Genomic DNA, 26,950 nt, shown 5'->3' with positions numbered 1-26,950 from the left:
CGTGACAGACGGCGCGTGGCAGACGACGTCTAATTTCGTGTTGCAAGGTTTTGTTGAAAAAGAAAAGAAATAAGAAAATGCAATGAACAGAAGGCTCGTATAAAGGTGCAAGCATAAGCAGACGAATAAAAAAAAAGGCAGTCACCGTGTGTTCCCCGGACCATAAGGAAGGCCGAGGGAAAACAGTAAGGGGAGGAAAGAGGGGGGGGGGGGGGGGGGGGAGGAGGTGAGAAAGCTGTAACAGCTAAGCACTGTGTACAAGCGAACTAAAATCGCTAGCGCGTGGCGACACTTCGTGAAGTTCGCTGAAAACGTGCGCCCCCTTTTGTTTATGCAAAGCACGTTCCTTGTTCAAACACGGGTCAGGGTTTAATAACGTTGTGCAATACCCTCCTGCGTATGCAGTTATAACGGCATCAAGGTCTCCATAGAGTGCGCAACGGGGAAAAGCAGCAGATGCATACGGATTCAATCATTCGCTGAATTTTAAACTACGTCACCTCTTTGTCGTATATCACTTAGACTTGGCGTGAAGACGAAGAATAGGGTGGCTGGACATGACAGCGGAGTCCCCGCACCATGTCGCCGTGACATCACAGAGGGCGTGGTCTACATATTATCGGGAAATTACCAAGCTTTTTGTTTTCCGCCAAACAAATGGAAACAAGATTTCGATATAATACTTCGCGAGAGTTAACTGATTGACTGTTCATCTTCAGACATGTCCCTTCAAGTTTTTCATTCGCTACCTAAACCGAATGACACCTAAAGCCAGCGCAACGTATTGTGCTACGAAGACCATAGCACAAGTATCGAATAGATATCGAAGGATAGACATCGCTGTAAACAAGCGATTCATTTTTTTTTTCTATGCAGCCGCTATCCACTTCGGTCATTCGTCTTACAGTCAGTAAGCCTCGATCTCAAAATGGTTCGAAGGCTGTCAGTAAAAGTGCGCGCTTACCACGACGACGTACGCCAGATGTTTGAGGATCCAAAAGTTGCGACGAAAAGTGTAAGGAACTCCAGGCAACGCAAAGTCCACGCTTGATTCGGCGGACGGCCCCGACCGTGAAGGCGGCAACAGATGGTGGCGGCCATTAAAGGACGCTTACAGCCCCGCACAAACTTGGGGGAGTCCTGGCGACGGAGTGTATAAAAACCGATGTCAGAGTTGCGGTTAAACGAACAATAAACACGCTAAATAAAACTTTCTGAAGCGAGAGGCGTTTCCATAATCCGTCGAGGCAACTGCACTGCCAGAGTTTGAGAATCGTTACGCACGACACGAGAAATATCGAGACATCGGTGGTGTGCTTCAAAACTGAAGCATGAAGCACCATCTTGCTTCCTTTTTTTTTTTTTTTTTTGTAATACACACACGCACGGCGCATTTTCTCTTTCTTTTTGTTAGTTCAGAGGAGGAGCTCGAATAATGATCATTGAAAAGAAGCTACGTTTCAAGGCAGCATACAAGAGTGCAGCAATACAAACTCACGCCGCTTCCGCCCGTTTTCGTCTGCTTCATGAACGTGTGCCGTCTGGCAAAATGTGCTCGCCTCTCCCCACTGCATTCGCTGCCATTTTGACTTCGATCACGCTCACGAAGTCGGCTGCAAATTGAAACGCGATTCTCGCGCATGCGTGAAGCGTGTTTTAGTCGCGCGGTCCGGTAAGATTTTGCATCATCTGCACCCTCCCCGGACGTGCCCGCGGGTGAAACAACTTGCAGACGACTCGCCGGCGTTGTCGTCTGTTTCGAAGATATCGTCTGTTGCTCGCTTATACATACACTTTTTTCTTTTTTTTTCACAGCGTGATTTTCCTTTCACGTAAAACACACGAAAGATACGACCATTTCTGTCGTGATCGCATACTCAGTGAAATGCAATTGCTCCCTTTCTTTGTACGCAGAGCCTTTTTTCTTCCTTATTTTTTTCTTTAACGTAGTTGGCTGGCCGGTGGTGCTAAGTTTTTCAGGGAGCCTACGCCAACCGAAGCAGACGATAGTAGCAGACGACCCGCGAGCGTTAGCGGTGCGGACCGGCTATATATAAAGGAAACGTTCGTGAAGTCTGCGCGTGCGCTCAAGGGCGACCGTATATAGTACGTGCGTGGAAGTTTTCTCGCTGCCCATGCTAGGTCGAATTTGCTTCGTCTTTTTCTTTTTCGAGCAGCTCTTGGACCCGGAACGTGGCATAGGCTATACGCTTCCTGGCTCTAAACGCGTTGGCTCACGCAAACATTGCAGGCATAACGAATGAGCACTGTGCAACGATAACACGAGAGAGCTTGAGAAGGAAGTGGAAGTTGAGCGCTGAAGTTGCCACGGTCAGACGTTGGCTACGGTTGACAGTGCGTTGCCAGGAAGGAAGCGCTTCTGGGCGATGCACGGAACGCGTTTAGATTTTGATTGGCGTTTTTGTATATGCGAAAACTGTGAGTGGTTTTAGCGTAGCGGTTGCCGCACCGCTGACCAAGTCAAAAATTAATGATCCAAGCATCCCGGGACTTAAAAAAAAAAAGAACATGAAGTGAAGTGTTTGTCCGCTTTAGATGTCTCAGTATAGTACACTTTACGGAATTGTGCTATCCTTTGTCATTCCAGAGTTGGAATTGTAAACTTGATGCTTAAAAATTTTGCCATTATCAAAACATCTTTGTAATATAGAAATGATGGCTTTAAAAAATAAAATAAAAATAAAGAATATTACTTCCAACACAGTCGGTAGACTAGCTATTTTTTTTAATGCACCAAAATCTCATCAAATTGGGTGTAGTGGATGCCCAGCTAAACGATTTCTCCGTTCTCATGTATTTAGTTATACAGCTCTTGAGCCTAAGCTTCCCCTTAATATAACTTATTGCTTATAGTCATCTGCATTTCATTAGGGCCATAACCCTAATGAAATGCAGATGACTATAAGCAATAAAGAAAGCTTACATTATGTGAAACCAACGCCTGAAAATTCAGCCCTATTGAGTATTTACTTCCTTTAGAACGTAGACTTTGTTTACCGATAAAGTAAACTGGACCGCAGAACAAGACTTCGGCGCCATCACAGCGTACTTTGGCTGAGCGGAACGCCGTACAGAGATGAGATTTGTGCTATTTTGCAGCCAATTTGAAAACTACGCAATGTTAGTACATAGAAAACTGGAGCGCAAACAGTCTCAGCGCCCGGTGCGTGTCTCCTGTTTTGAACTTTTGATTGATTTCGAACTATCTACACGAGTATTTCATCATCACTACAGATGCTTTGTTGCCGTGACAACCATGTGGGCTCTGGGAAGCCAGGTGGCTTCAGCAATTAAGTTTCACGACTGGCAGGTACGATTGGATGCCTCACTGCCATGCTTGGTAACCACATACTTAGTTCGAAGCCGGTTGGTCTTTGCAATGTCGTTTTGTGGCTGGCTGCCATGACTTGTCAGTATGAATACCTGGGGAGGTATTCTGGTAAGAGTCCACCTAGTGGAAATGACCTTTCGTCTGCTCAAGTGCTGATTGGCCGTGGCGCCTGGCTCCTGCTGAAGCGCACCCCAGCTCAGCCAATCAGAACTTCAACAGCAGACGAAACGGACATGTCCACTAGGTGGACTCTTACAGAATACTTCCCCCTGGCTGCCATGCTAACCATAAACTTGGTTTGAAGCCTGTCTTTGCAATAGTGTTTTACGACTGGCTGCTATGACTTGTCGTTATGGGTAACGCGTTACCATGGCAACCATATGCGTAGTTCGCAACCGGGTTGCATACGAATGTCGTTTCATGACTGGATACGACGACTTGTTGCTATGGGCGCCCTGTTGCCATGGTAGACATATGCGTAGTTCGAAACGTTATGGTGGCACGTGCAATGGCGTTTTACTGCTGGCTGGTATGACTTGTCGCTACGCATATGACGTAACCACACACGCAGTTCCAAGCCAGGCAGCGAAGCAGCTCCTGCTGTTAAGAGTGGCAATGCTTGGCTTGACGAATGCCCTCGTTTGGAGCCGTGCTGCTTCCAAGCACAGAAAGGGCCTTGGGGACTTCAATTAGGATTTCTTCTGAGCTGGTCGGCCTACTCACTCACCACAGGCCAACGTGATCGAGTCAACACAGAAGGCAGAAGTGCTTCAGGCATTTGCGACACGCTTTTGCGTGCTTGAAATGATCTAAATACGTACGCCTGTAGCAATCAGTGCCTTCCTTGTATTGCGTTATTGGCTTGAAGTGGCGCATTAGTGTCTTGCAGTATCGTGCGGCCCAATGTGCAGGGCAAGCACGTAGGTCGGAAATGAGAATCACACAAGAGACAAAGCTTTCCAGTGCAAAAATAACGACTCTGCATTTATTGAATGCGTTGTTTTTCTCTTTTCACGCTATCTTTTCATCGCTTCGTTCTTTGTCGAAGACTTATGTACAGCCAGGTAATGGCAGGCGTTCGAGGGGGAAGGGGGAGATTGGGGATTTTCATTTGCATCTTGTAACTCCTAAGGTACTTCATAAATATACATATGTACAGGACTCTTCGCATATTCTTAAAAATGAAATATTACAGATATTCATAAATTATGTTGGGCACGCTGTACAGAGACAACCGCGTGACAGAGCACAGGGGGCAAGGGGAGGGGCCGTAAACAGAGCTTACACAGGAAATGACGTCGCGACTACGCACGAACGACAATAAAAAAAAGAGAGAGAAAGACGTGAATGCGATTCCACAGACACATGCATAACATCTCGAACGAAAGAAAAGATTCTCACACCCGTGCGAGAATCGATCGTCTGCGACGAATAGACAGACACACACATACACGGTCGACTATGGCTCCCTGGTAATAACGTAACGGCCATCTTTTTTTTTTAAATAAAAACCGTTAGACTTGACTCATCGTACCACGTTCGTTTCATCCACGCAAGGAATACTTGCGCGCGCCCTCTGGACGCTAGCTTCGCTGCAGGCCTAGCCGTACACCTCTGCACCCAAGGGAGTCAGAATGGACAGTGTGCAAAAAAGGGAGTAAATTTTACTCCTCTACAGATAAAGTAATCAATACCTGTAAGCTCGACGAAACGAGTTTTCGAGGTAACCCCAGCAATGGTAGGGAAAACCCGCGAGAAAGCACCTGACGCAGGTAGCAGTAAGCAAAAGAAAGACGTGTGTAAGAAATACACCGAGAAAGGAGTAACTGCAGAGTTGACACCCTTTTCCCGCCAAGCGCTACCGGAGCGATACTATGTGGCTAGTAGAGTCTCGCATATCACGGACTGGCGCGCATATTGAAGCACGCGGGCTATTCGAAGCTACTCACTACGCATCAGTCGGTGCAAAATGTTTCTGGGCCAACTAAACGACTGCAGCAAGAAAGCTCGGTTCACGGATCTCGGCACGCTGCGAAGGCTACCCCGATAAGCAAGCGTCACTGCGGCCACGATAGTAAACCTTGCGCGAAGAAACGATGTAGGCACGAACAACTAAACAGTTATTATTAATACTATTTGTGGTACAGGTCGGTCGCCCTTGGCTGTGCGAGACCTCACTACTTGGAGGTTCCGCGAGCGGCACTTAAACGTCTCATTTTAAAATAAATAAAAGGGAAGACACAAAGTGGAGAGAAAACAATATAATCTAGAGAAAGCCGCGCCCTGAACTTTTTTTTTGTTGTTGTTGTTTCAAGAAACAGGCGACAGAGTGTCGGAGTTGCGCAGTATACGAACCGCCTTGCTTTTTCCAAATTTCACATTAACGCGATTACATGACAGCAGCATGTTCCTCGATAACAATGAAATCGTCCTAAGTTAAGCCAACGTATATGACTGAATACATGCGTCTGTGTGCGAGCTTCTATTCTGCAAGACGGTCCGAGGCTCGATGTGATTAAAGTCCTTTCCGACACACCATACGAAAGCGATGACGGTTAACTCTGGGGGAGGGGGGAACACGACCACATCTTTATATTAACGTTTGCACACAATTCTTCGTTGGTTTGATTTGACGATGCAGTAATGCCAATGATACTGAAGGGAGCGAAAAAAATAAGTCAACAGCGATGGTATGAGATGGGGGGGGCACTTCGAGCTGAAAGAATCCGAATAGGCAGGAGTGCCAGGACGGATGCTACATAGGACACCACCTTTGGACAAGTCCGCTGTCGCGCCGTCACTGAGCATGATCGATATATAAACCGCAGGAAAACGTGAACCGGACAACCGACAGGAATAAGAGGGGAACAGCTAGAGGCAAGCTGTGATGAGGTACTGTAAAACGGTGTTTGGAACACAGAGGGGGAAAAAATCAAACAGCTGCACCGGCACAGAATGCACATGCTGATACAATAACTATAACGAGGATTTTTTTTTTCTTTTACAGGTCGCAGCGGTCGAAGAGCACGGGGACTTCATGAACTCGAGTGCTTCCGTCAAGAAGGCGGCGAGAGAAGTTTGGGAGCTGGTAGACTTTTGCAACTGCTACAAAAGGCTGCAGCAATGCCTTTAGCGATACTGTCAGATTTAACAGTTACTCAGGGGGCAAGCAGAGTTATTCGTAGACACCGTGCCTTCGAAACCGCTAAGTGCAACTGCTCTAGAGCAATATAATAAATTAGAAAAAAAAAAGAACAGTAGAGCAAAACTTTTAAGGGACTGAAGCATGGTCTGCGAGAATATGATCACACGTACGTTGAAGAAAGCGCAATGCTTAACAGGCAACAGCAACAAAAAATGATAAAAGACATGGGCAGAAGAAAATGACCAGACAATTGAGACCAAAGGCACAGACAACCATAGGCATATGCTCAGGACGGGCTAGGAGGCACACTCTGTGAGAGAATGCACTTAAACATGTATCTGCATCGACAGCTTTTTGAGTATATCAAGAATCTAATTACAGGCAACAAATTATACATATGTAGCATTGTATCCCTATGAAAGGGTGACAATGGCAATTAAATCTAGGATGCAAATGTGGATGAGCTGTGTGTTTATCTCACTGCAGAGATGTTACGTTGCGCAAATAACATTATGAGAAATTAAAACAAAATAAACACTCCTTTCGCCTGATAGGTGCTTAAAAAGCTCTAAGGACTTGGCTGAGTCATAGAGGTGTGAAAAGAAAGAATAATAAAATTAATCAACAAGCCGTAAACATGACAAAAAAGAAAAATGCATGAAACAAGAAAATGGCGAAAATACCCAGACGGTTTCTTAGGACTCTCTCGGAACATGCAAAGCAGACGGTGGACACACACACACACCCTGCCCGCTGCAACTGCGCCCCGACAGATATTGAAATAAAAGTCTGTAGCTTTGCAGTGTGTGTCAAACGCACCAGAGGCGATGGGGGAATATAGAACAAGCTCTTTGGATCCATGAGTGATGACAATGCTGGGAAGGCCCTTTCTGGAACTGACGATGAGGTGGTGAGCTGGTATTTCTAGTGAACCGTAACAGTCACATGTGGTAGGCACGTGATCACAAGAAGTGTTCCGCATCACACATCCAAACGTCCTCTATCATTCAGTCTGCAGACAGCACCTCTCCACACTTGGGAAGCATTTATATTAATGATGAAAAAAGAAAAAAAGAAGACTCTCTGGATGACTATTTTGGTTGTGAGGTCGCGTTGGTGGTATAGACCGTCACGCATCTGCTTTTGAAAGTCCCACACGTGACGACCTCTCTCTCCGTCGCTACCCTTTCTTCTTCCTCTAGCTGCACAGGGAAAGGATGTGCGCGCACTGATGTCACAAAACGTCACTTGCAATGTCACAGGCAGTGTTGACGATAGCACTTGTGGCACTTTCGAACAGACGCCGTCCCAAATTGATGATTGGCGACGGTACGTGGACAGTCACGTGACGATGACGGCGCGTGGCGTCAGTCACGCGGGGACGACGGCTCGTGACGTCATGGTCACGTGGCGACGATGGGCATGGTGCCGTCATGTCCCTGGCCTGCGCCGAAGCTGCCCAAGGGTGATGGAGTTGGGGCAGCGCCTTTTCGATGTCATCAGTGGCAGGGAAGCGGGGCCAATCACACAATGCACAATGTCAGTAGGGTAGCACCTGTGTGGCACTTAAGAAGTCTCACACTTCTGTCGCAAGCAGGTTTTCGTCCCGATAGTGGTCCTCTATCACGTACACCGCATCATTGCCACCCGTGACTGGTTGGGGCTGTTGCTGCAGCTGCTGCTTGGCTGACGCAATGTCATCCTCTTCGACTACAGTGCTATCCGCCACTCTTGAATCACAGCTGCAGGAGAAAAAGAAGAGGCAGAGGTAAGACACATGATTCTCAGTTGTTCTCCTAAGCTACTCACAATATAAGCTGCAGTATATGGTAACACAAGCGGAATGACTGTTTTACAGCTCGACTCACAATAACTTTGAAATGCAAGGAGCTACTAAGACGTGCGCCACTCTTTCTTTCAGGGGCAGCCCTCTACAGCTTGACTACGCTTTAAGGATCTCTGGTGCGAACACCATCACAGTAGTTCACAGTGACTGAGGAGTCAACGCTCACCTTTTAGGTGAGGAGCCACGCAACGAGCTGCGATCCAGGACATGCTGCGCTGCGATCGTTGCACTGCCCTCACTGCCACCAACCGGCTCCTGATAGAGCCTGTTCAGAGTTCTCGTGCTCGCGTACACTCCTTCTGGCGAGGCGTCCGTGTCGAGCGAGAGCTTGCTCTGTGCCCTCGCGTCCACGTTCAGCACCTTGGCCGCGCCAGCCGTGGGCGGCGCGGAGGTCGACGCTACGTTGTTGTCCCCATTGGCCTTCTTCTGGAGCGGCTTCTCCACCAGCGCGTTGACGACCACCATGGGCGGCGGCGCCTTGCCGCCGGCGCCCTTGTTGTTCATGCCGTGGTGCTGCACCGCGTTGCGCTCGTTCTGGCGCCGGGCGGCCTCGGCGTCGCGTCGCTCCTTCCAGCGCCGCCGCTGGCACACGATCACCAGCGCGGCGACGAGGGCGACTAGCGGGACGGCCACCGAGGCCGTCACGATGAGGGCCAGCTGGACGCCCGAGAGCGCCTCTTCCGGACTCCGGCCCCGGCTGTCCCTCGTGAGGAGGTCGTGGCGGCCGACGTCCTCGCCGCCCCGCCTGGCCGACGACCTGCCGGGCGACGGTGGCACCACGGCGACCCTGGGCGCGAGCGCCGGGGGCCGGTGCTCGCAGCGGTCCCCGCCGAAGTCGTTGGGGCAGCGGCACTCGAACCGACCGGCCAGGTCGACGCACACTCCACCGTTGAGGCACGGCGACGAGGCGCACTCGTCCAGGTTGACCGAGCAGTCCTTGCCCGAGAAACCCGCGGGACAGTTGCAGGCGAAGTCGTTCACGAGGTCCACGCAGCGGCCCCCGTTGGCGCACGGGTAGGTGAGGCAGTCGTCCACGTCGTGGTCGCACAGCCGCCCCACGAAGCCCGGTCGGCAGAGGCAGCGGAAGCTGTCGGCGCCGTCCAGGCACGTGGCGCCGTTCAGGCACGGGTTCGACACGCAGTCGTCGATGTTGGTCTGGCACAGGGGCCCCTCGAAGCCCGACCGGCACTCGCAGCGGAATCGGTGCTGGTTGCCGCCGCCGGCGGCGTTGCCGTCCGATAGGGTCACGCACGTGCCGCCTGGTTGACGAGGAAAAGAAGAAGATGGCATCAGTACACACGTCGGGTCTCCGTGAATGAAAATGAAGGAACACCGCCATATGATCGTTATAATGATGTTCTAACAACGGGGCAGAGCCCATTCACTAGCAGTCCCTCGAGCAGGATTGAAACCCGAGTCTGATTAGTTCCACACATTTCATGGGACACTTAAACAGAGCTTTATATATCTAATCTATCTACAGAGGACAATAACCTGATTCACGAGACAAGCCAGGACGGGCGAGTTCAAAGCTATCTACTTTAGTCTCATCCGGACCGGCCCAAGTGCCTGGCTGCCAATGGACGGCGCAAACAGTGGTGGCGTGAAACACTCACCGTTAGCGCAGGGCGACGGCTCGCACGGGTCCCTCTGCACCTCGCACCGGTCTCCGGCGAACGCGTCCGGGCACAGGCACCGGTATCCGTCCGACGTGTCCGGCGCCTCGCGACAGCTGCCCCCGTTGGCGCACGGGCTCGAGTCGCAGGCGCTGTGCGGAACCTCGCAGTGACGACCCCCGAGTCCCGGTGGACAGCTGCAGGTGTAGCCGGGGGCCGAGGAAGACGTCGTCGCGGGGTCCGTCGCGCGGCAGATGCCCCCGTTCTGACAGGGCGACGCCAGGCAGGGGTCCTCGACCAGCTCGCAGTCGGTGCCGGCGTAGCCGGGCAGGCACGAGCAGGTGTACGATCCCTGGCCCGTGTTGGTGCAGGTGCCCCCGTGTCGGCAGGGCCGGTTGTTGGTGCAGTAGTTGAGGTCCTGGTTGCAGAAGAGGCCGCCCCAGCCCTCGTCGCAGTTGCACTGCCAGGGTTGCGAGCAGGTGCCGTGCAGGCAGCCCGGGTAGCGGACGCAGCGGTCGCACAGCGGGCCCTCCCAGCCGATGCGGCACTTGCACTCGTTGGGACGGTCGCAGTCGCCCTGGGGCTCCTTGCAGCCCTTCAGGCAGATCGCTGCACAAGACAAAGAGAGAGACGTCGTTGAGGCACTGCACTGAATAGTGATCGCCACGGGGGCAATAGACGACAGGGCTAAGACACAAGAGACGGCCGAACACTGCCCGGGATAGGACGCCATGTTACCGGTACCGATCTCGTTGGAGAGATCGGTACCGCCATGGTTACGCATTGCGAGTGAGGCGGCGATAAGCAGCTAGCGCGCGTTTGCAACTCCAGCAAACCATCAATAAGTTCCTCACTGGAACAGACGACCGAAAACACGCACCTAAGTACGGCAAGACTATGGGGCAGGCGCGTGCAGAGTCCCTTTCATGACGGGCCAGCAGTTCTTACCTTCCTGAACGGGCCAGAAGCCGGAGAAAACTCACAGTGTGCCAAAGTACGCCAAAAGTCAACTCAAAACGTCCTTCACGGAGACGAAGAAAGCTCGAAGCCGCCACGCGAAAATAATACCGTGGAGCTTTCACGGCGAGCGGGAAAAAAAAAAAAAACTGTACGAGGAAGGAAACGACCGGCGACACAGCTCCTGTGCACGGTATAAGCCGCGGCCAACGCGATTTCCTGCACGCTCGTTGCAGCATTAGCTGGGGGAGACACAGCGCGTACAAAGCTGACACAGAGGGGAGGAGGGTGGTGGTGGCAGCAGCCCCCCTGCAACACGGCGACGAAGGAGAGGCGAAACTAGCAGCGCACGCGGACAGAAAAGAAAGCGTGTACGGCACCCACCCCCTCCTCCTCCTCCTCCCAACCGAACCTATACACAGGACAACAGCGTTCGCTGCAAACGACCGAATAGCCTAATGATGCGCGGCAACAAAATACGACCAGAGGAAGGTGGAGTATACGTGAGTAAGAGAGAGAGAGGAGAATTTTTTCGCCATCCCTTGGACACAGCTCCTCTTCTTCCTTTTTAGTGTTTACCGTTTCGAGTAGGAGGGTTCGACCCCCCCCCTGCTCCTGCCTAGCAGCGTAATCGCGCGCGTGCGCGCGCAAAGTGTTCTGGGGAGGAGATGCGCGGTACCGTACACAGCCCCCGCGCAGTGCTGCGCAAGTGCACGCTTCCGAGCGTGATCACGTGATGCGTGCGTCGAGCCGATGACAACGGGACGGATGCGCGCGGTAGGGTCACTGCAAACAGCGCGCCCTTCGCAAAGCACGAGACACCCGGCCACCCCGACAAATGTCGTTAGCTGCACCGGCAAGGGGTCGGGTCTCCTGCCGCCTCCACGCCGGGAGGTGCGATTCCGAGAGCCACCTCCCGCCCGCTCGCTCGCTCACTCACTCAGCTCGTGAAGCAAAACCGCTGCTTCTGAATTCCTCTTTCAGCGTTCGCTCCAAAAGGCGCGCGCTCCATGGAGAAAGCGGGACAGCGAAGAGAAGCTTCTTTTTAAGTGGCACTGAGCAGCAGAAGAAGAAAAAATAATAAAAAAGAAAAGTCGTCAACACCGACTACAAATATGTATTGAAAAAAAAAAAAAGTGAAGTGCTGCGCCATCCGCGCCGGGTCGGCAGAAAGGTTAAGCTCCCGAAATGAGCAGCGGCTCGTTTTCTTCCACAAGATGGGCCAAGCACGGCACACAAGGCATGCTTCCCTCCAGTAAAGCGCGTAGCTCAGAAAACGTACGCATACGTACACACTACGGATAAAAAAAAAAGGAAGAAGGGCTACACAAAAAGCCACACGAAGGCTGCGGTGCACAACGTGATTGGAGAGGAAGGTATACGGAGGACGACCGGCAGAAACGAAAGAAGACGAAGCTGTCTTTTTTGTCGTTCTTTCTTTCGGTTTCGCGCGGGCGGCATTTAGAAAAGCTAAAGAAGACTCGCTGCTTGGACGGGGGTGATTATACCGGTAAGAGCGCGGCGGCGCTCGGAGGGATCCCCCCGAAAAAACGCCCCCCTCCCCCCTCCAAACCTTGCACTTACATGCCCTGTCCGGCGTGTAAGTACACCCCCGTCGGCCCCCGCAGGTCGGCTACCTGGTGAGCTACTGAACCGCCCGCAACTGCGCGCACACCGCCGAGCTTATTATATAGACCGCTACACAGCCTCGACAGGCTGCGCCGCTACTGGCAGGAATGCAGTGGGACCCAGCAAGCACCCCGGGGCACTGAATTGGGGCTACAGCTACACTAAATTCTCCGGGCAGGCCCATACGAGAGTCGGTTCACAACGTTTGCCCGCAAAGCGGGGCTACAGCACTTGGCTATGTAGACGGAACGAATGAAATGTCATACGAAAGGGAAAAAAACACGCACTCGAGACACGTTCGGCGTTATATTTCACTAGTACGTCCTTTGCTCCTTCGGCGTTTTTTCGGCAAATGCGAAACCGTCGCAAATAAGTAGCGAGTCACGGCATGCTTCCGGGTGTCTACTCCGAGGAACCTAAACGCTGTCAAATTGCTGCAGGACTACACTGTAACGCCACGCGCATAAGCTCAGCCCCACCGTAGCTTCTCCTTAAGTTCACTGCCACGGAAAGTTTTCCACGAGTGTACAGTCAACCATGCGTCGTCCTGTCCTGTCCCTGATCTTAGGCTCTACATGCGCAGCAGTAATCACAAGCCAACTCTGAAGAAGCGCGCGGGCAAGTACACAGAAGGTTGAACGAGAGGCGAGCGCGAGATTCCAAAGTCTCCGCCTCGTCGAGAAAAAGGACCGTGTGAACGGAAACGCTTAAATACCGCGAGCGCCAGCCAGCCAAGGAAGCCCGGCACGACTCCGGGAGAAGATGACGAAATGCGTGGGGGGCTGCAAGCAAAGGCTACGAGGATCCCTTTCTTTTTCGGGCGCGAGAGAGACGCTCCCCGCTTCTCGACGGCCCTGTTGCCTTCGGCCGTGGCCCTCACAGCGCAGCCGCAAGGCATGCCGGTGGTTGTACTAGTCCTATAGGCCCCGGCCGCGGGCAACTAACTATACGATGAATGTTACGCTCGTAGCACAACCCGCTTCAAGTACACCCGTGATCAAGAGGCAGGGAGGTAAGAATAAGAGGATTCTACGGTATAACACGAGTGGGGTTGAGGAGGCGCACACCCCCAATTTTTCATTCATTCAAACGAAAATGATCAATCCAAGTTAGCACTGTCATGGGAATTGCATGTAATATAATACCGACGGTATACGCCTAGATTAACGCAAAACAAAGAGATAGAGAACGCCCCAACACGACGACTCGGCCTATCCCCCCAAAAAATTATGAAAATATCCCGCGCGAGCGCTGCGAAATTCGCACGGGAATTTCCCTCTTCCCCCTACCTCACACCGGCAGCAGCACGCCTACAGAAACGAAAAAAAAGAAAGAAAAAAACGACCTGCTTGCTGGCTACCTGTCCGGTCACACCTTTCTCGGCTATACCGAGGATAAGGGAAACGCTAGTAGGAACGAAAGAAAATAATAATGTAGCGAAACACACACACACACACAAAAATAAAAGCTAAGTACTGCTCGGCCGGTGTGTGTAAGGACCGCCCGCTGGCCAGCGAGAACTCCGGTCATCATCGCCGCCGCGCCATATAACGCAGCCAACACCGGCGGCATGGGAAACGCGCCTACTCACGGCGCAGTTACGCGCGGAATCCCCCCCCCCCCCCTTCTCCGCCTCCCCCCACTACCGCCCCCACGGGCGAGTAATAGAGGCAGAAGCAAAACAAAAAGGCCAGGAACACGTTCTCAAAAGGCGAGCCGTAAGATAAAAAAAAAAGGGGGGGGGGGGGGGGAAGGGGCAGCTACAAAGCAAAACGAGCGGACACCACCACGACTGTGCTGTTCCGAGTGAAGGAAAACATACGGTAGCGAGTATAACGCTCGCGCACGGGGGAAAAAGGAGTCGAAACAACAAAACGAAACGGTCAGAAAGGCACGCCACTGCCGGTACAACAAGAGTCGGGAGAAAACGAAGCAAAGAAAGAAGTCAGCCGCCCGAGTGTCGACGTTAACGCGCCCGCCTTCTTTTTCGCCAGCGCCCGCAAGGCAGCCAGCTTCCTACCCGCGTGTCTGAAGGTGCGAGTGCGAAACAAGCGGACAATGGAAGAAACGTATCGCCGTCATTTTTTAATTTTTTTTATTTTACTATATTTCCCCTTTATATTTCTCGCCTTTTCGGTTCTTCGCACCCCGACCGGGTTATACATCGAAAAATGCGGGCAACGCTGACCCGAAAATGCGCTTATACCTTTTGCCGTTTGTTTTCTACATTCCGGGCCCGCACCTACGTTATTGCGTTATTTTATTACTTTATTATTATTTTTTTTCTTTCGCCGCGTCGTCCGCTACATTTCATCGCGCCTGCCCGTCTGCTAAGTATGCCGTTGGAAAACGAAGAAAAAAAAAAAAAAAAAAAGAGCCGGCAGTTTCATAGCCAGCCATCCACTATAGGCTATGCGAGTGGTCCACTATATAGTCAATGGCCATGCATGCAGAGTCCACGAGCACTGGCGTTAAGAAAAAAAAAAGAAAAAGTTATAAAAAATGGCACCGCTTTCGAAGCTGGCTCGAACCAAGACCCGGTGTGAATGTACGCGCGGAAACAATGGAAATGGGTGTAACCCAGAGAGCGGTGTGTAAGGGGGGAGTTGCGTGAACTCGGCCGACAGTGAAGAAGGAACGTTTTGCGGGAAGAAACAGGCAGAAGCTCAATGGACGGTGCGAATCCATTGTTTGCGTTCGGCGGTAGAACGAACGAACGATGCTCGCTCGACTGAGGTGTATACGTATTACGGTCCTCGGCGATATAAACACGGTCGTCAATGGACGCTCTCGAAAAGAAGACGACGCCGATGTGGATGAATATAGTATATTACACTATATAAAGCGCCGTACAGAAGCGAGCGACAGAGCCGAGACGAAAAAGGAAGAACGCTGCGCGCTAAACTGAGAGCATTCATTCTAAAGTCTTTTTTTTCTTTTTTTTCGCGGGCTTTACGGTTCTGTGGGTGTAGGCGGTTACTTGACGAACACACGCGAGTCGTAATAGTTTTATGGGAAGTCCTAGAAATAGCGTAGGATTAGCACGCACACAACCTAACCGCCTCTCTGTGTGTGTGTGTGTGTAATATATATTGTTCTGCTCCGCATATTGCCATTTATGCCTATGGCTAACACACTACGAATGAAGCTACGTAATCAAGGAGGAAGATCAGGACACCTTTTACGGCTGAACTTTTTTTCCTTTTCTTCGAAGCAAGCACTCAGGCCGTGGACCTCCAGGTGCTCGCGCGAGCTCCTGCCACACGCAACGCCACAAACAGGCAGACATACGCGCAAACCCAAAGCACGCAGTTTCTTAAAAACAGCAACAGCTGGATGATATACATATAGACACAGCGTCTCGAGCTTCTACAAAAACAAGTAAATCACACACACACAAAAAAGACGTTACAGACGCTTTTTGATAGACGAGACCGCAGGTTGCCCGGCGTGACACGCACACGCAAGGCACCAGAGAGAGATACAGTGGCTACAAGGTTTCAGCCGAAATCCTACACGGCGCGTATTCGCGAAAAAGAAACGTCATTCTACTCCCGAGCGACAACGCGACGAGAACGCGGAGACGGATCGCGACGAAGACACTTCGTCTTTCCTGGACAGAGGTGAGGAGGGGGGGGGGGGGGGTGGCAACAAGCCTCCCCCTCCTCATCCTGGGGGAGGGGGACAAACACTGACGTGTTCGCGGAGGAACACTATCTCCTTACGACAGTCACCTTCGACGGCGGAAAAAGCTTGCAACCGGTAATGCACCGGCGAAATAAATAAATAAATAAAAGAAAAAAAAAAGTGGTGCGTAAGAGAGAGAGAGAGTGAGAGAGAAAGACACGCGTTCTGCCCTTTCGCTTTCCGCAACGCTGCTGTTTTTTGCTCCGCCCTTTTCACACGAGCCGAGGTAGACACCGACCACCTCCCTCGGCTACAACGCCGGCAAGGCATTATATTTGCGTTTGTTTTGTCGTTTGGGAGTGTTTGAGATGCACCACCGCTCTGACGGCTCCGTCACCGTGCCACACGCAGCGCGAATAAAATTATCGCCGAGCGATGTATCGTGCGAGACGCCCGAAACGGGAAGAAGGTGTTCCACGCTCGAATTAACGGCTCTTTCTTTCTTTTTTTTTAACTCACTCTCCTTTGACTCCTACATTCATGAAAACTCACCGATCACAGTTAGGCGTGCGTGAACACGGAACGAAAGGTGTGGCGGTGGAATTACGTGTACTGCCGTAATGCACGCGAGTCATTTAACGCGTACACACCGGTTAAGTCTGTTACGGGAAGCGATTTCGTGGGTGAGAAATGGTTGAAGTTAAAGAAAACGGTAAGCACGATGACAGTGAACGAGGACCATTCGCCTTTCCAGGACTCGGCACATATTTGGCCAAGCCCAGGACTTGCTTCCATCACGAGGAAAAGACGCCGCTATAGGCGCGTCTTGCCTCGAGCACACTGTCTTAACAGGTGGAATCCAGAGAAACAAAAAAAGTGACGCGCAATAAGGTTTAACCCACTGACATTAATACAAGCACTACAAACATAACTACTGCACATCGCAGCGATACACGATTGACTATGCGAGGGTCCAGCGTGGTGTCCAAAGCGACCGACAACGGTGGATGGTGGAATCCTGGGGACGCGCGTTCTCGGACGATCACTTTCGGCGATACTATCGCGCCTTCGCGCCATGACGTAGCGCTCAACCGGCCAATCAGTGCGCGCCCGCTGATGGCCGAGGCGATATAACATCGCCGAAAGAGATCGTCCCAGAACACTGCGTCCGTCCCCCTGTAGGTCCACTCACCCGATCGAAACATGACGCGCGTTCTCGCAACGAACGAGCCATACTGTATATATAGGCGGGTGTACGGGGAAGGCAGGCATGCAGAAGGCGCGTTGCTCCGCGCAAAAAAAACGCGGGGGGTGCGGGCGAAGTCTGGGCGTTACGCGACGGCTTATGAAAGCAGCGTGGAATGGCGCGTTTGGGGGCGTCTAATCCGGCGCGGCGAAAAAAAGAAAAGAGATATAAAGGCAAAACGCGCACAACACACACACGACGTGGGCGAACCACCGCCGCCTCGGAAGAAGTCAAGGTTTTCCGGGCGACCTCTCTCGCTTCAACGCGCTTGCGTACGCGAGCGAGCGCGTCGACTGCGTCGGAAACGAGACGTCGTCGACGACGACGACGCGAAGCGAAGCAGCGGCGGCAGCGGCCTGGCGCTTTCGGTTCCCACGGCCTCCCTGAGACGACGACGACGGGACGGTGCGCGGGGCAGTTTTTTTTTCGTCGTTCGAAAGGTCGCAACAGCAGCAGCGAGAGACACGAGCGACGACATTTAACAGCGGATCGGTCGATGACGTCGCGAGGGCGAGAAGAAAAACGCCGGCGTCATAAGCGACATGGGCGTGTCGAGAGCGTGGTCAGTATAGAGAAATTCGTTTTTAGTGGGAAGTGGCAGCGAGTGGCGGCCGTACACGAAAAAAAAAAAAAAAAAGATGATACTGCAATAAGTGGTGCTGCCCAAAAAATTTATCAGGCCGAGAGGAATGGGTTCGTTTTGTGTTCGTAACGCACCTACTCAGCGAGATCTTTACAAAAACCGCACGACGACAGCATCCCAAGCAACGCCGACTGCTCGGATGATTGACAACGCGTAATCCGAAACTATGGTAGCGCCTACGACATGGACGCGGGAACGGCGGAAAGTGCACTCTGCACGCGCGTCACGAGCACGCCGAGTGCCGAATCACGTGACTCCCGGCTGCATACGTGCAAGTGTATAATCGGTATAATCGGCTTCCCGTTGACTGCGTGAGCTCCGTACAACGACAGTGTTCGGGTACCTCTCCCAACGGCTGATACAGGCGAATGCAATAGAGGGCAAGACGCCAGGGCTGCTTCCTGGGTTAACTAACCCCGCGACGCCAAACACACACACCGTCGTTACTAAAGCAGGCGGTTGGGAAAGGAGCGAGGTATTCGAGTGACTCGAAGATCAACCGGGACTCGGCATCAGAGAGGGAGAGGAGAAAGAAGAGGAATGAGAAAATAGAAGGCGACGTCCCCAGGCGTGTCAACCTCCCCCCGCCCCCTCGGAGCCAGAGGAAAAAAGACAAGAGGTGGAAGCGTCCCGAGCCGAGAGCGACTTGACTGAGGTGGATGCCTGTCACGGACGGCTGGATGGATGACTCCGGGAGACGGGGCCGCGCGGAGGAAAGGGGTTACGAAATAGCGGACGTGACGTCACCCCCCCCCCCCCCCCCTGCCTACTACCTCTCTTCTGTCGCCGCCGGTGGCCGCCGTCTTCCGAGGAAATCCGGCGCCGAGCCTCACATTTTGGACCCGCGCGCGCACACACGCCCGTTTCGTTCATTCATTCATCGAGGGGCTTCACGCTCGGCGGACTCCACAACATCAAGCCTAACGCGCTCGCCTCCACCACCTCCTCCTCTTGTCGTTGGCATCGCCAGCCGACGACTGGCCGTACAATATAGCGGTTCTAAAATTGACCGCGACGAGAACGGACCAAGGCCGCGAAGAGGCCTCCGCGCACTAAGCTGTCGCGGTTACAGACGGTAAACGTCGTCTGCTTCTGCTCCGACTGCCTTCCTCCTGTTTTCGCCAGCAGGAATAGCAGACGACAACGAGCGACAGACGATTAACACCAGCCGCTAGCGAGAAAGCGCCGCAAGAGGGCGTTTTTTGCAGAGCGTTCGTTACCTATTCTGGCACGTCCCAGCGTCGAGAAAGGTGAGGATAAAGTTCGCGTGTATACGGTGCTCAACTGACCTTTGCTGCAGTAGTCCCCCTTCCAGCCGGGCAGGCAGACGACGTCGCCGGACGCGCTGCACGTGTAGTGGCCGAATTTGTCGTCGCGCGGCCGGCACAGCTTGGCGCAGTCGGAGCCGTAGTAGTACTCCTGGCAACGGACCCGGTACGAGAAGGACAGGGCGGCACGCTCCCGCTGCAACGTGCCGGGCGTCCACGAGTCGCCCACGTCGAGCCACTTCTGCGTCGACATCTGCGCCACCAGGGTCCGGTGGACGCCGGACGTGGACGAACCACCTGAAGAACACACAAAAAAAGAACGGGTGGTCACGTGAAGCAGCCGCGATTGCGGAAGGTACACGTACACGCACACAAAGACAAACTACCTACACGGCTACAAAGCAATCACCGGTATAACGAACAGTAACTCGTCGTCTGCTACCTGCCGCACATTGCAGGCGAATCGCACACGACATCGCCTACGAAGCTAGAGGTAATCACTGTATACCGTACAACCAGTGTCGTCTGTTCGACACGTTGCAGACGAGCTGCAGAAGACACAATTGCTACAGTGCCGAAATTACCACGAAAGCTGTGCCACGCCTTTCGCCATCTGCGACGTGCCGTGTCGTCTGCTCCGCCAGTTGTAACCGCAGCTGTCGCTTAGGCTTAGCTACGTTCGAGCACGTCGAAACGCCGCCGGCTTCATCGACTTATGCATACCGTATACGCCGTTTCCCATCTGGTATACTGGATTAAACGCACGTTATACTGCGGCGAGACGTCGCGCTTGAGCAGCCGAATTACTGCCTCGAACTCTGCACGCACGCCACAGAAGACGCGCTCGAACGGAAATCTCTATCTTGCGACGGGTCTTTCAGTCGCGCGTGCAACAGGTCTCCGGAATGCCAATGACACGACGATGTCGTCGCGCGCTGGCAGGATGTCCTTGTTGCCAGCGGCCACGGTGACACTTCTAACCCCCTTTTACCACTACGTTTTTCTTTCTTCCAATTAGAACTCGGGTGAGCGACATTGGCAATGCAATTGCAACAGATGACCCAAAAAGAAATAACTAAACGAACGCGAACAGAAAGCGAAAACCGGGGTGCTGCGTTCTGGGAAAGGCCACGCGTCACACGATAGGCACAGACACGGGCCGTCTCACACTCATTCAGCGCTTGTCACGGCCAATTAAAAAGAGAGGCGGCAACTGCGTGTACACCGCCGTCAGCCAAAGCGTAAACACACACACACACACAACCAACCCAGGCACGAAGGGACAAAGCTCTCGGTCTACCCGGCTCAGTTCCCCCCGAAAGCGCACGACAAGGCAAGCCGCGACGCGAGCCACGGCGAGACAATCCGTAGCGCGAGTCCGGTATCAAAGGGGGGCCGGTTGAGGAGGCAAAGGGGACGTCGTCCCTCCAGTTGTTTCCTTCCAATTAACCGCGTTCCTCCTTCACGAGCACGCCGCGCTGCGTGCCGTGCTGTACGGCCTCTTCTGAATGGGACGCCAAGCAGCGAGATGAGGTGAGGGGGAGAGAGAGAGAGAGAGGGGGGGTCAGTTCTTTTGTCTTCTCGGCGCGGGCCAGTAGCAGGGCTGTTGTCTTCCGCGGGGGCCCTTGTTCGTGACGGGAGGGGTGAAGGAACTTGATCGTGTCGCGTGCCCCCCTCTCCAGGAGCGCGAACGCACGCATGCTCCTAGTAAGACAGTGGACGAAGCAGACGACAACAAAACAGCGCTGGGCGCACACCGGTGTTGAGCAGACGACGTTCTTGCACGCGGAAGACGCGAGACTACTAAGCAGACGATCGCGAAGACAGGAACCCGGACGAAATAAACCCCGGAGCAGACGACTTAACACGAGCGCGCGTGGCGGAAAACACCCAACGCTGCTGACCATTCTCAATCGACGCTATATTAGAGAAGAGACGAGAAGGCAAGCTGAAGCTCAAATCACTATACGCGGGTCGAACGACCGGGGAAAAGAAAAAAGAAAGCAGACGACGCAAGAGAGCGTGCGACCAAAAGCGCCCGGAGCAGCAGACGATACCATGCAAAACAGACGACGCGGACAACGCGAGCGGAAACAGACGACAATAAACCGGCAGCGCTGGCTAGTAGTGTATGTATACACTCTGGGCGCGTGGATACATTTAACGTTGCGCATCGGAGAATAAAAGCAACCCGGTGTACGCGGAAGCGTGCGGACGCGCCGTATCGTTTAGGAAGACAACGCACGCACTGTACGGTGGGAGTTGCGCGCCGAGGCGGCCGCGGGAAAAAGATCGTCCGCATGCCCGGGTGCCAGTGGGAAAAAGTCGAGATAAGACAAGAACAGTCCTTAAAATGGCGGTAGCAATGGCGCGTCGACGCAACAAATAAACGAGAAACAGCCCCGACGGAAGAAGCCGAGCAGGCGTGCATGCAAGGTCAGAAAACGCAGTGGAAGACACCAGAGAGCATTCGCACCCCCGTTCATGCGCGCGCGCTTCTTCGTCTAATGGTCGCTCGGACGGAAGTGGCATCTGCACGAAACGGGGCTGGGTCTGACGCCGAGTTATTTTTTTTCCCTCGCTCTATCTACCTCCCTTTCCCTTTCGTGCCAAACCTCGCTTCCGCTTCTTCCATTTTTTCCTCCGAGAGCGGTCACATCACCCAGCCTCCCCCCCCCCCCCCCCCCCCCAGCCTTCGTACCATACACACCACGCCCCTTTCCAGTTTACTACGGCTCCGTTCGCGCAAATCGCACAGTAGTGCGCGAGTCCTGCTGCTGCGCCCGTTTCCCACCTCTAGAAGAGCAGTTTATGAGAAAGAAAAAAAAGGCGGGGGGCGAACGAACGAAAGAAGAAGAAGGAAAAGAACAGGCACTCGAATATGGCGAAAAACAATGCGAGCAGCGTCGAGTAATATGCGTCGTCAACCATAACGGCGAGCATTAAAACAAGCGGGAAAGAAAAGAAGCCAGAAGGCGCGCAGCGACAAACTAACAGACGGCGACTCAAACGAGCTTGCAGAAGACGACGACGAACAAACATGCAGACGATAAAGTAAGGAAAAAAAAAAGAACACGCAACCAGATGAACACAGGCACGTGGTCCTGGAAACAACAGACGACAACGAAACAGACGGAAAGAACAGACGACAAAAGCAAAATAAGCCGAGGAGGCTAGGAAACGAAGCGCGACATGGGCCCGAAAGTTGCGCGCATATCCCCGGCGGTGGAAGGGAAGAAAAATACAAAAAAAAAAAAAAAACACACATCCGCGCGCGGGCCACCATTCTCCCAGGAAACACTCGAGCGCAGTTTGCCTTTTAAACCACCAAGGTGGTGGCGGTGGCAGGCAGGAACCTATTCTCGCGCTCTGCGGGAAAACAAAGGCATTCCACTCGAGAAAGGAAGGCAAGAACAAACGCGCAGACGCCAAATCAGCACCCGGGACAACACACGCGCATGCGCACAGAGAGAGAGAAGAATGAGCGAGGGTCAAAACAAAGCAAGCAGGCTACGCGGAGCGCAACAGGGCTTAAATAAAAGCGAAAAGCGGCGTAATGAAGACGAACGGAAACAAGGAAAATAAAAAAAAAGGGGAGAGAAGAGCAGAAGACCGACAAGTCCCGAGCAGACGACAAAAAAAGAAAACAACGCGAGCCACACGAAGCGAAACAGGCGTCGGAGGGGGGAGGGAAAGGGAGCGCGAACGACGTCGACAGCGACGACGACCAAGTTAAGGTGGAGGACCCGAAAAAGAAGTTTATGAAGAAGAAGCGGCGGCGGCGGCGGCTGCGTCCGTGAGACCGCGACCCTCAAGGCAGCCAAGCGCAGCGCGAAGAAATTATATCGGCCTCGAAAGAGCCCGATTTTCCCACAACTCGCTAAGCCGCCCTCCTTGCTCGCTCCGGCGGCTTGCACTTGCCGAGCGAGCGAGAGCAAGCGCGCGTGTGAGTGTAGCCGAAGCGCGCCTTCTGCCAAGCAGACGACGCGGCATGCAGACGACGATGCGCGCTCGCGCGAGGCTTTCTTTTTATGCGCGCGCTAGCAGACGACGCGCAGGCGTGGTTAAAAGCTGGCAAACCCCTGGCAGACGATGGTTATCGGATGGAAATGAGCAAGGCGACCGGCGATCACCCGAAACACGCGAGGGGCTATGCACCTCTTGTGCACTACCGCGTTGCGGCGATCGGCCGACTAGTACACCGACGATCGCGAGAAACTAATTAAGCGCGCGGGGCGCTCCGGTGACATAATAAGCGTCAGTCGTCGAGCGCGCGATCGTGAACGACGGGAAAAGATCGAGCCAGGAATTCCGCCTCTAATTACCGTGGGATAACGTAACGACCGCTTAATCGAAAGAGGTCCGCTGTATGCATGCACAAACGACGCGCCAAAGGATCGTTTGCCCGAGAGTCGGGCAAACGAAGCTCGCGACGAGTTATCTAACCGCGCCGCGAGCGCGAGACAGACGATGCGACAAACTTTCGCGGGAGGAGGCCGGCAGCAGACTACGACGAAGCAATCGATGAAACGAGGGCGTCTTTTTCCCGCGATGCGAGTCGGCGGGGGCATCCCCCGGCCCAGCGCGAGTGCCTTCCGCCTAAACTCGGTCACGGTTGTTCTCTATCGACCCGGAAGCGTGAGATCCGAAGCAGGTTTGTGTTTCAACTTTTGTGTTTTCTGCGCTCCGCGGCGCGTCTGGGCGTTGCAACGTCTGCTCGGCGGCGGGTACACACCCCGAAAGGAGTCGCGCCGGAAAAGTGCGAACAAATGAACGGTCGACCTCGATTGGCTTCTGCTCAAGAGAGAGAGAGAGAGAGAGATTCGCTGGGGCTCCGTGAGCCCACAAATGAATCGGAGAAAGCGCGCGGGCGCTGAATTCGAACAATGTTCGACGCAGCGCGAACAGGCAGGAGGGAGGGGAACGGAAACGCTGCGCCTTTTCCGGAGAGGCCTCCTACACACCGTTCGAAGCACAAGGCACCGAAATCCGCGCAGACGATCGTCACCGCCCTAGATAACGGCACGAATGCCAAGGGCGCGCGGAGGAGACGCAAATAAATCTCAAAGGGAGATTAATTGAAGTGGTATGATTATAGGAAGACGACGACATGGAGACATAGGCCGAGAGAACGTCCACGGGATCGCCAAGTTGCAGACGGACACAAACCGAGAACAAGAAAGGCCAGAACAGAAGACGAGCGCACGCAGACGTACACGACGACGACCTGCCAGCAGCAGACGACGTCCAGACGACGACAGGCTGCGGCCGCGGATCGCCGCCGGCCTGTTCCGCATCGGCCAATCAAGCCGGCGGCGCGGGGAAGGCACCCAGCCAAGAAGCCGGAGCGAGGCCCAGGCATCATTTTCCCACGCGGCTCGCGTATTTGTCCCGCACGCCTTTTTGCTCTTCTTTGCGCCGCGCAGCTAGCTCGCCGCGAAACGCTCTCTCGCGCGCATCTCGCCAGTGCACTGCGCGGGCAACGAGCAAACCGGCTTGCCCCGTTACGAAGATTAACAAGAAAACGCCGCCGATCCCAGTGGCCGCGCTTCGCTCCTTCGACGCGGACTCCGCCTCGCCGCCGAGCGAGAAGAGGTGGCGGGCCGGCCGCGGACGAAAAGAAACACAACGAACACAGGCCCGCGAGTTGGGAGAGCAAAGTTAAATGCCTCCGCTGCACGCGGGTTAGTAGTCGCCGCTGCCCAAAAGGCCAGTCCGAAACATCCTCCTCTCGCGCACGGGGGTGACGTGACTCGAAAGCTCTTGAGCGCCGGGGGCGCGCTCCCGATCGGCGGCGGTCGCGGTAACCAGCCAATTAAGCGCCGCCGTGCTCGCTCGCTCCCACTGCACGCTCTGCTCTCCGACGGTACGCGAAAGGACGCTCCGCCGCAGTACACCATCCTTCATTGTTTCCCTCTTATTTGCTTCCGTCCGCTGCCGCAACGAGAGAGCACGTATCTCGGAAGCCCGACCACGAAAGGAGCAGAAGTAGTCCCCGTCGTCCGCTCTCCGACCGTCCGTCTGGCAACCGTCGTCCGCTCAGATCTGCGCACCGCAGTATCAACAGCGTTCGCGGTGACAACACGGGGCTTACGGAACATGGGCCGTCCGACTCGCAACGACAGAACACGCGCGGTGCCCTTAAAAGTTCCTCATTGGGGCAGTTTAGCCGTAGCCGCTACCCGCACACCGCGCCCTCCTTTTAACAGGTGACGGAGTTTCCCAGAAGGAAGCAGACGACAGACGCGAGCAGACGGTCAGATACAATAAACAGTCGGAGCGCAATAGGGGGGAAAGGTGGGGGGGAGAAGACAACGCAGGAGAGTTTGAGGTGGGTCTCGGTATCTCTCTTCACAGCTCAGCAAACCGACAAAACCGGCAGAAGAAGGAGGCGCGGGAGGGAGGCGAAGATCAGCTCAGCAGAAAACCAAATCAGCGGGGGGCTCTCTCTTCTCAACTAGTCGAAGAAGAAGCAGCAGCAGCAGAAGCTCTTCTTCTTCCTCTCGTCGGAGCAAAGCACGTCCTTCCATCGCCCTCTCCCTCGCTACCTGCCTACACGGCACGACAACAACAAACGCCACCGCGTCGGCTCCCTGTAGCCAGGCAGCCGAGCCGAGCTGCCCACCTATGCCAACCTGCCCCGCTCGCCTCCAAAGACCCGCGCGCCGCTCGCCGAAAGATTCTCACGGTCCATTTTCCCCCGGCGCGCACAAGGAGCCCCCCACCGACCCTGCGCGTTTTTTTCTTTCTTTTTCTTTCTCTTCCTTCCTTCACTCTTCCAGTCTCTCGCCTTGTTCGCGCTGCCCGCCTCGACCTTCCCTCGCTCCTCCTCTCTTCCTCCGATCACCTCCTCCTCGCCCCGAACGAAGCCAGTGCGTCTCTCTCCCATCAAACGCTCTTTCCCAACACCCTTTCCTCTTCGTCTCTTCACCGCGGATGATGCCACCGTCGCTGCAATCCCCCCCCCCCCCCCCCCCTCTTTTCGGAGGACAAGAAACAAGCAGCGGCGCTAGCCACGCAGGCGCGATCCGCGCTGGCCGCTCGACTCGCCTTCGCTTCATTTTCGCCCAGCTTGTTAACCGTGAAGTTCGCGACTGCTGACCTCAAATCACCCCCGCCCCCCTCCTCCATCCATAACGCGCGGATACGCGAAGGATGAAAACGAAAAGGCCCGATCGCGTACTGCATGCGACTGCTCTCCTTTGCCGAAACGTCGCCGGCGCGCTACGTCCCAGACGAACGATTAACAGTTGGTTGTACGGCAAACACAGCCGCACGCCCGTCGTACCGCGCAGTCCACTCATACATGTCACAAGCTCATTAGTATTCAAGTGGTATTCAACTTTGACCGAAAGCCCGCAGATTAGTCACCCATTGTAGTAGCCATCTGCTTCGGGCGCATGTAACCAACTTTCTGCTTTAACCCACAAAATAGGAAAAAAGAGAGAGAGAGAGAGAAATCGTATGCAATGCGCTTCTGACAGATTCCAACAGCCGAAGAAGTAGCCATGCTCCAGGCATCCTAACAACGGCAAACCCATAAGCTTTTCTTCCAATTAGCCCTCCCTGCCTTTCCCCATCTGATTTATGTTTCTCTCTAACGTCTACCAGATTACAACAA

General features: G+C 53.8%; 1 protein-coding gene across 1 annotated transcript in view; it reads right to left on the bottom strand.

The window, feature by feature from the left end:
- Positions 1-4,308: 4,308 nt before the first annotated feature.
- LOC119464524 (delta-like protein 1) overlaps positions 4,309-26,950 on the bottom strand; it is a 54,737-nt gene continuing 32,095 nt past the window's right edge. The window contains exons 5-8 of the mRNA XM_037725539.2: positions 19,351-19,626; positions 9,960-10,568; positions 8,510-9,602; positions 4,309-8,239 (exon numbers count right to left, since the gene is read on the bottom strand). Coding sequence (XP_037581467.1) covers positions 8,074-8,239; positions 8,510-9,602; positions 9,960-10,568; positions 19,351-19,626 — 2,144 coding nt within the window. The 3' untranslated portion in view covers positions 4,309-8,073. The remainder of the gene's footprint in view (positions 8,240-8,509; positions 9,603-9,959; positions 10,569-19,350; positions 19,627-26,950) is intronic.

Source organism: Dermacentor silvarum, chromosome 9, assembly GCF_013339745.2.
Source record: "Dermacentor silvarum isolate Dsil-2018 chromosome 9, BIME_Dsil_1.4, whole genome shotgun sequence".
NCBI lineage: Eukaryota > Metazoa > Arthropoda > Arachnida > Ixodida > Ixodidae > Dermacentor > Dermacentor silvarum.
The sequence above is the reverse complement of the archived record's forward strand: the minus strand, read 5'-3'. Positions and strand labels throughout refer to the sequence as shown.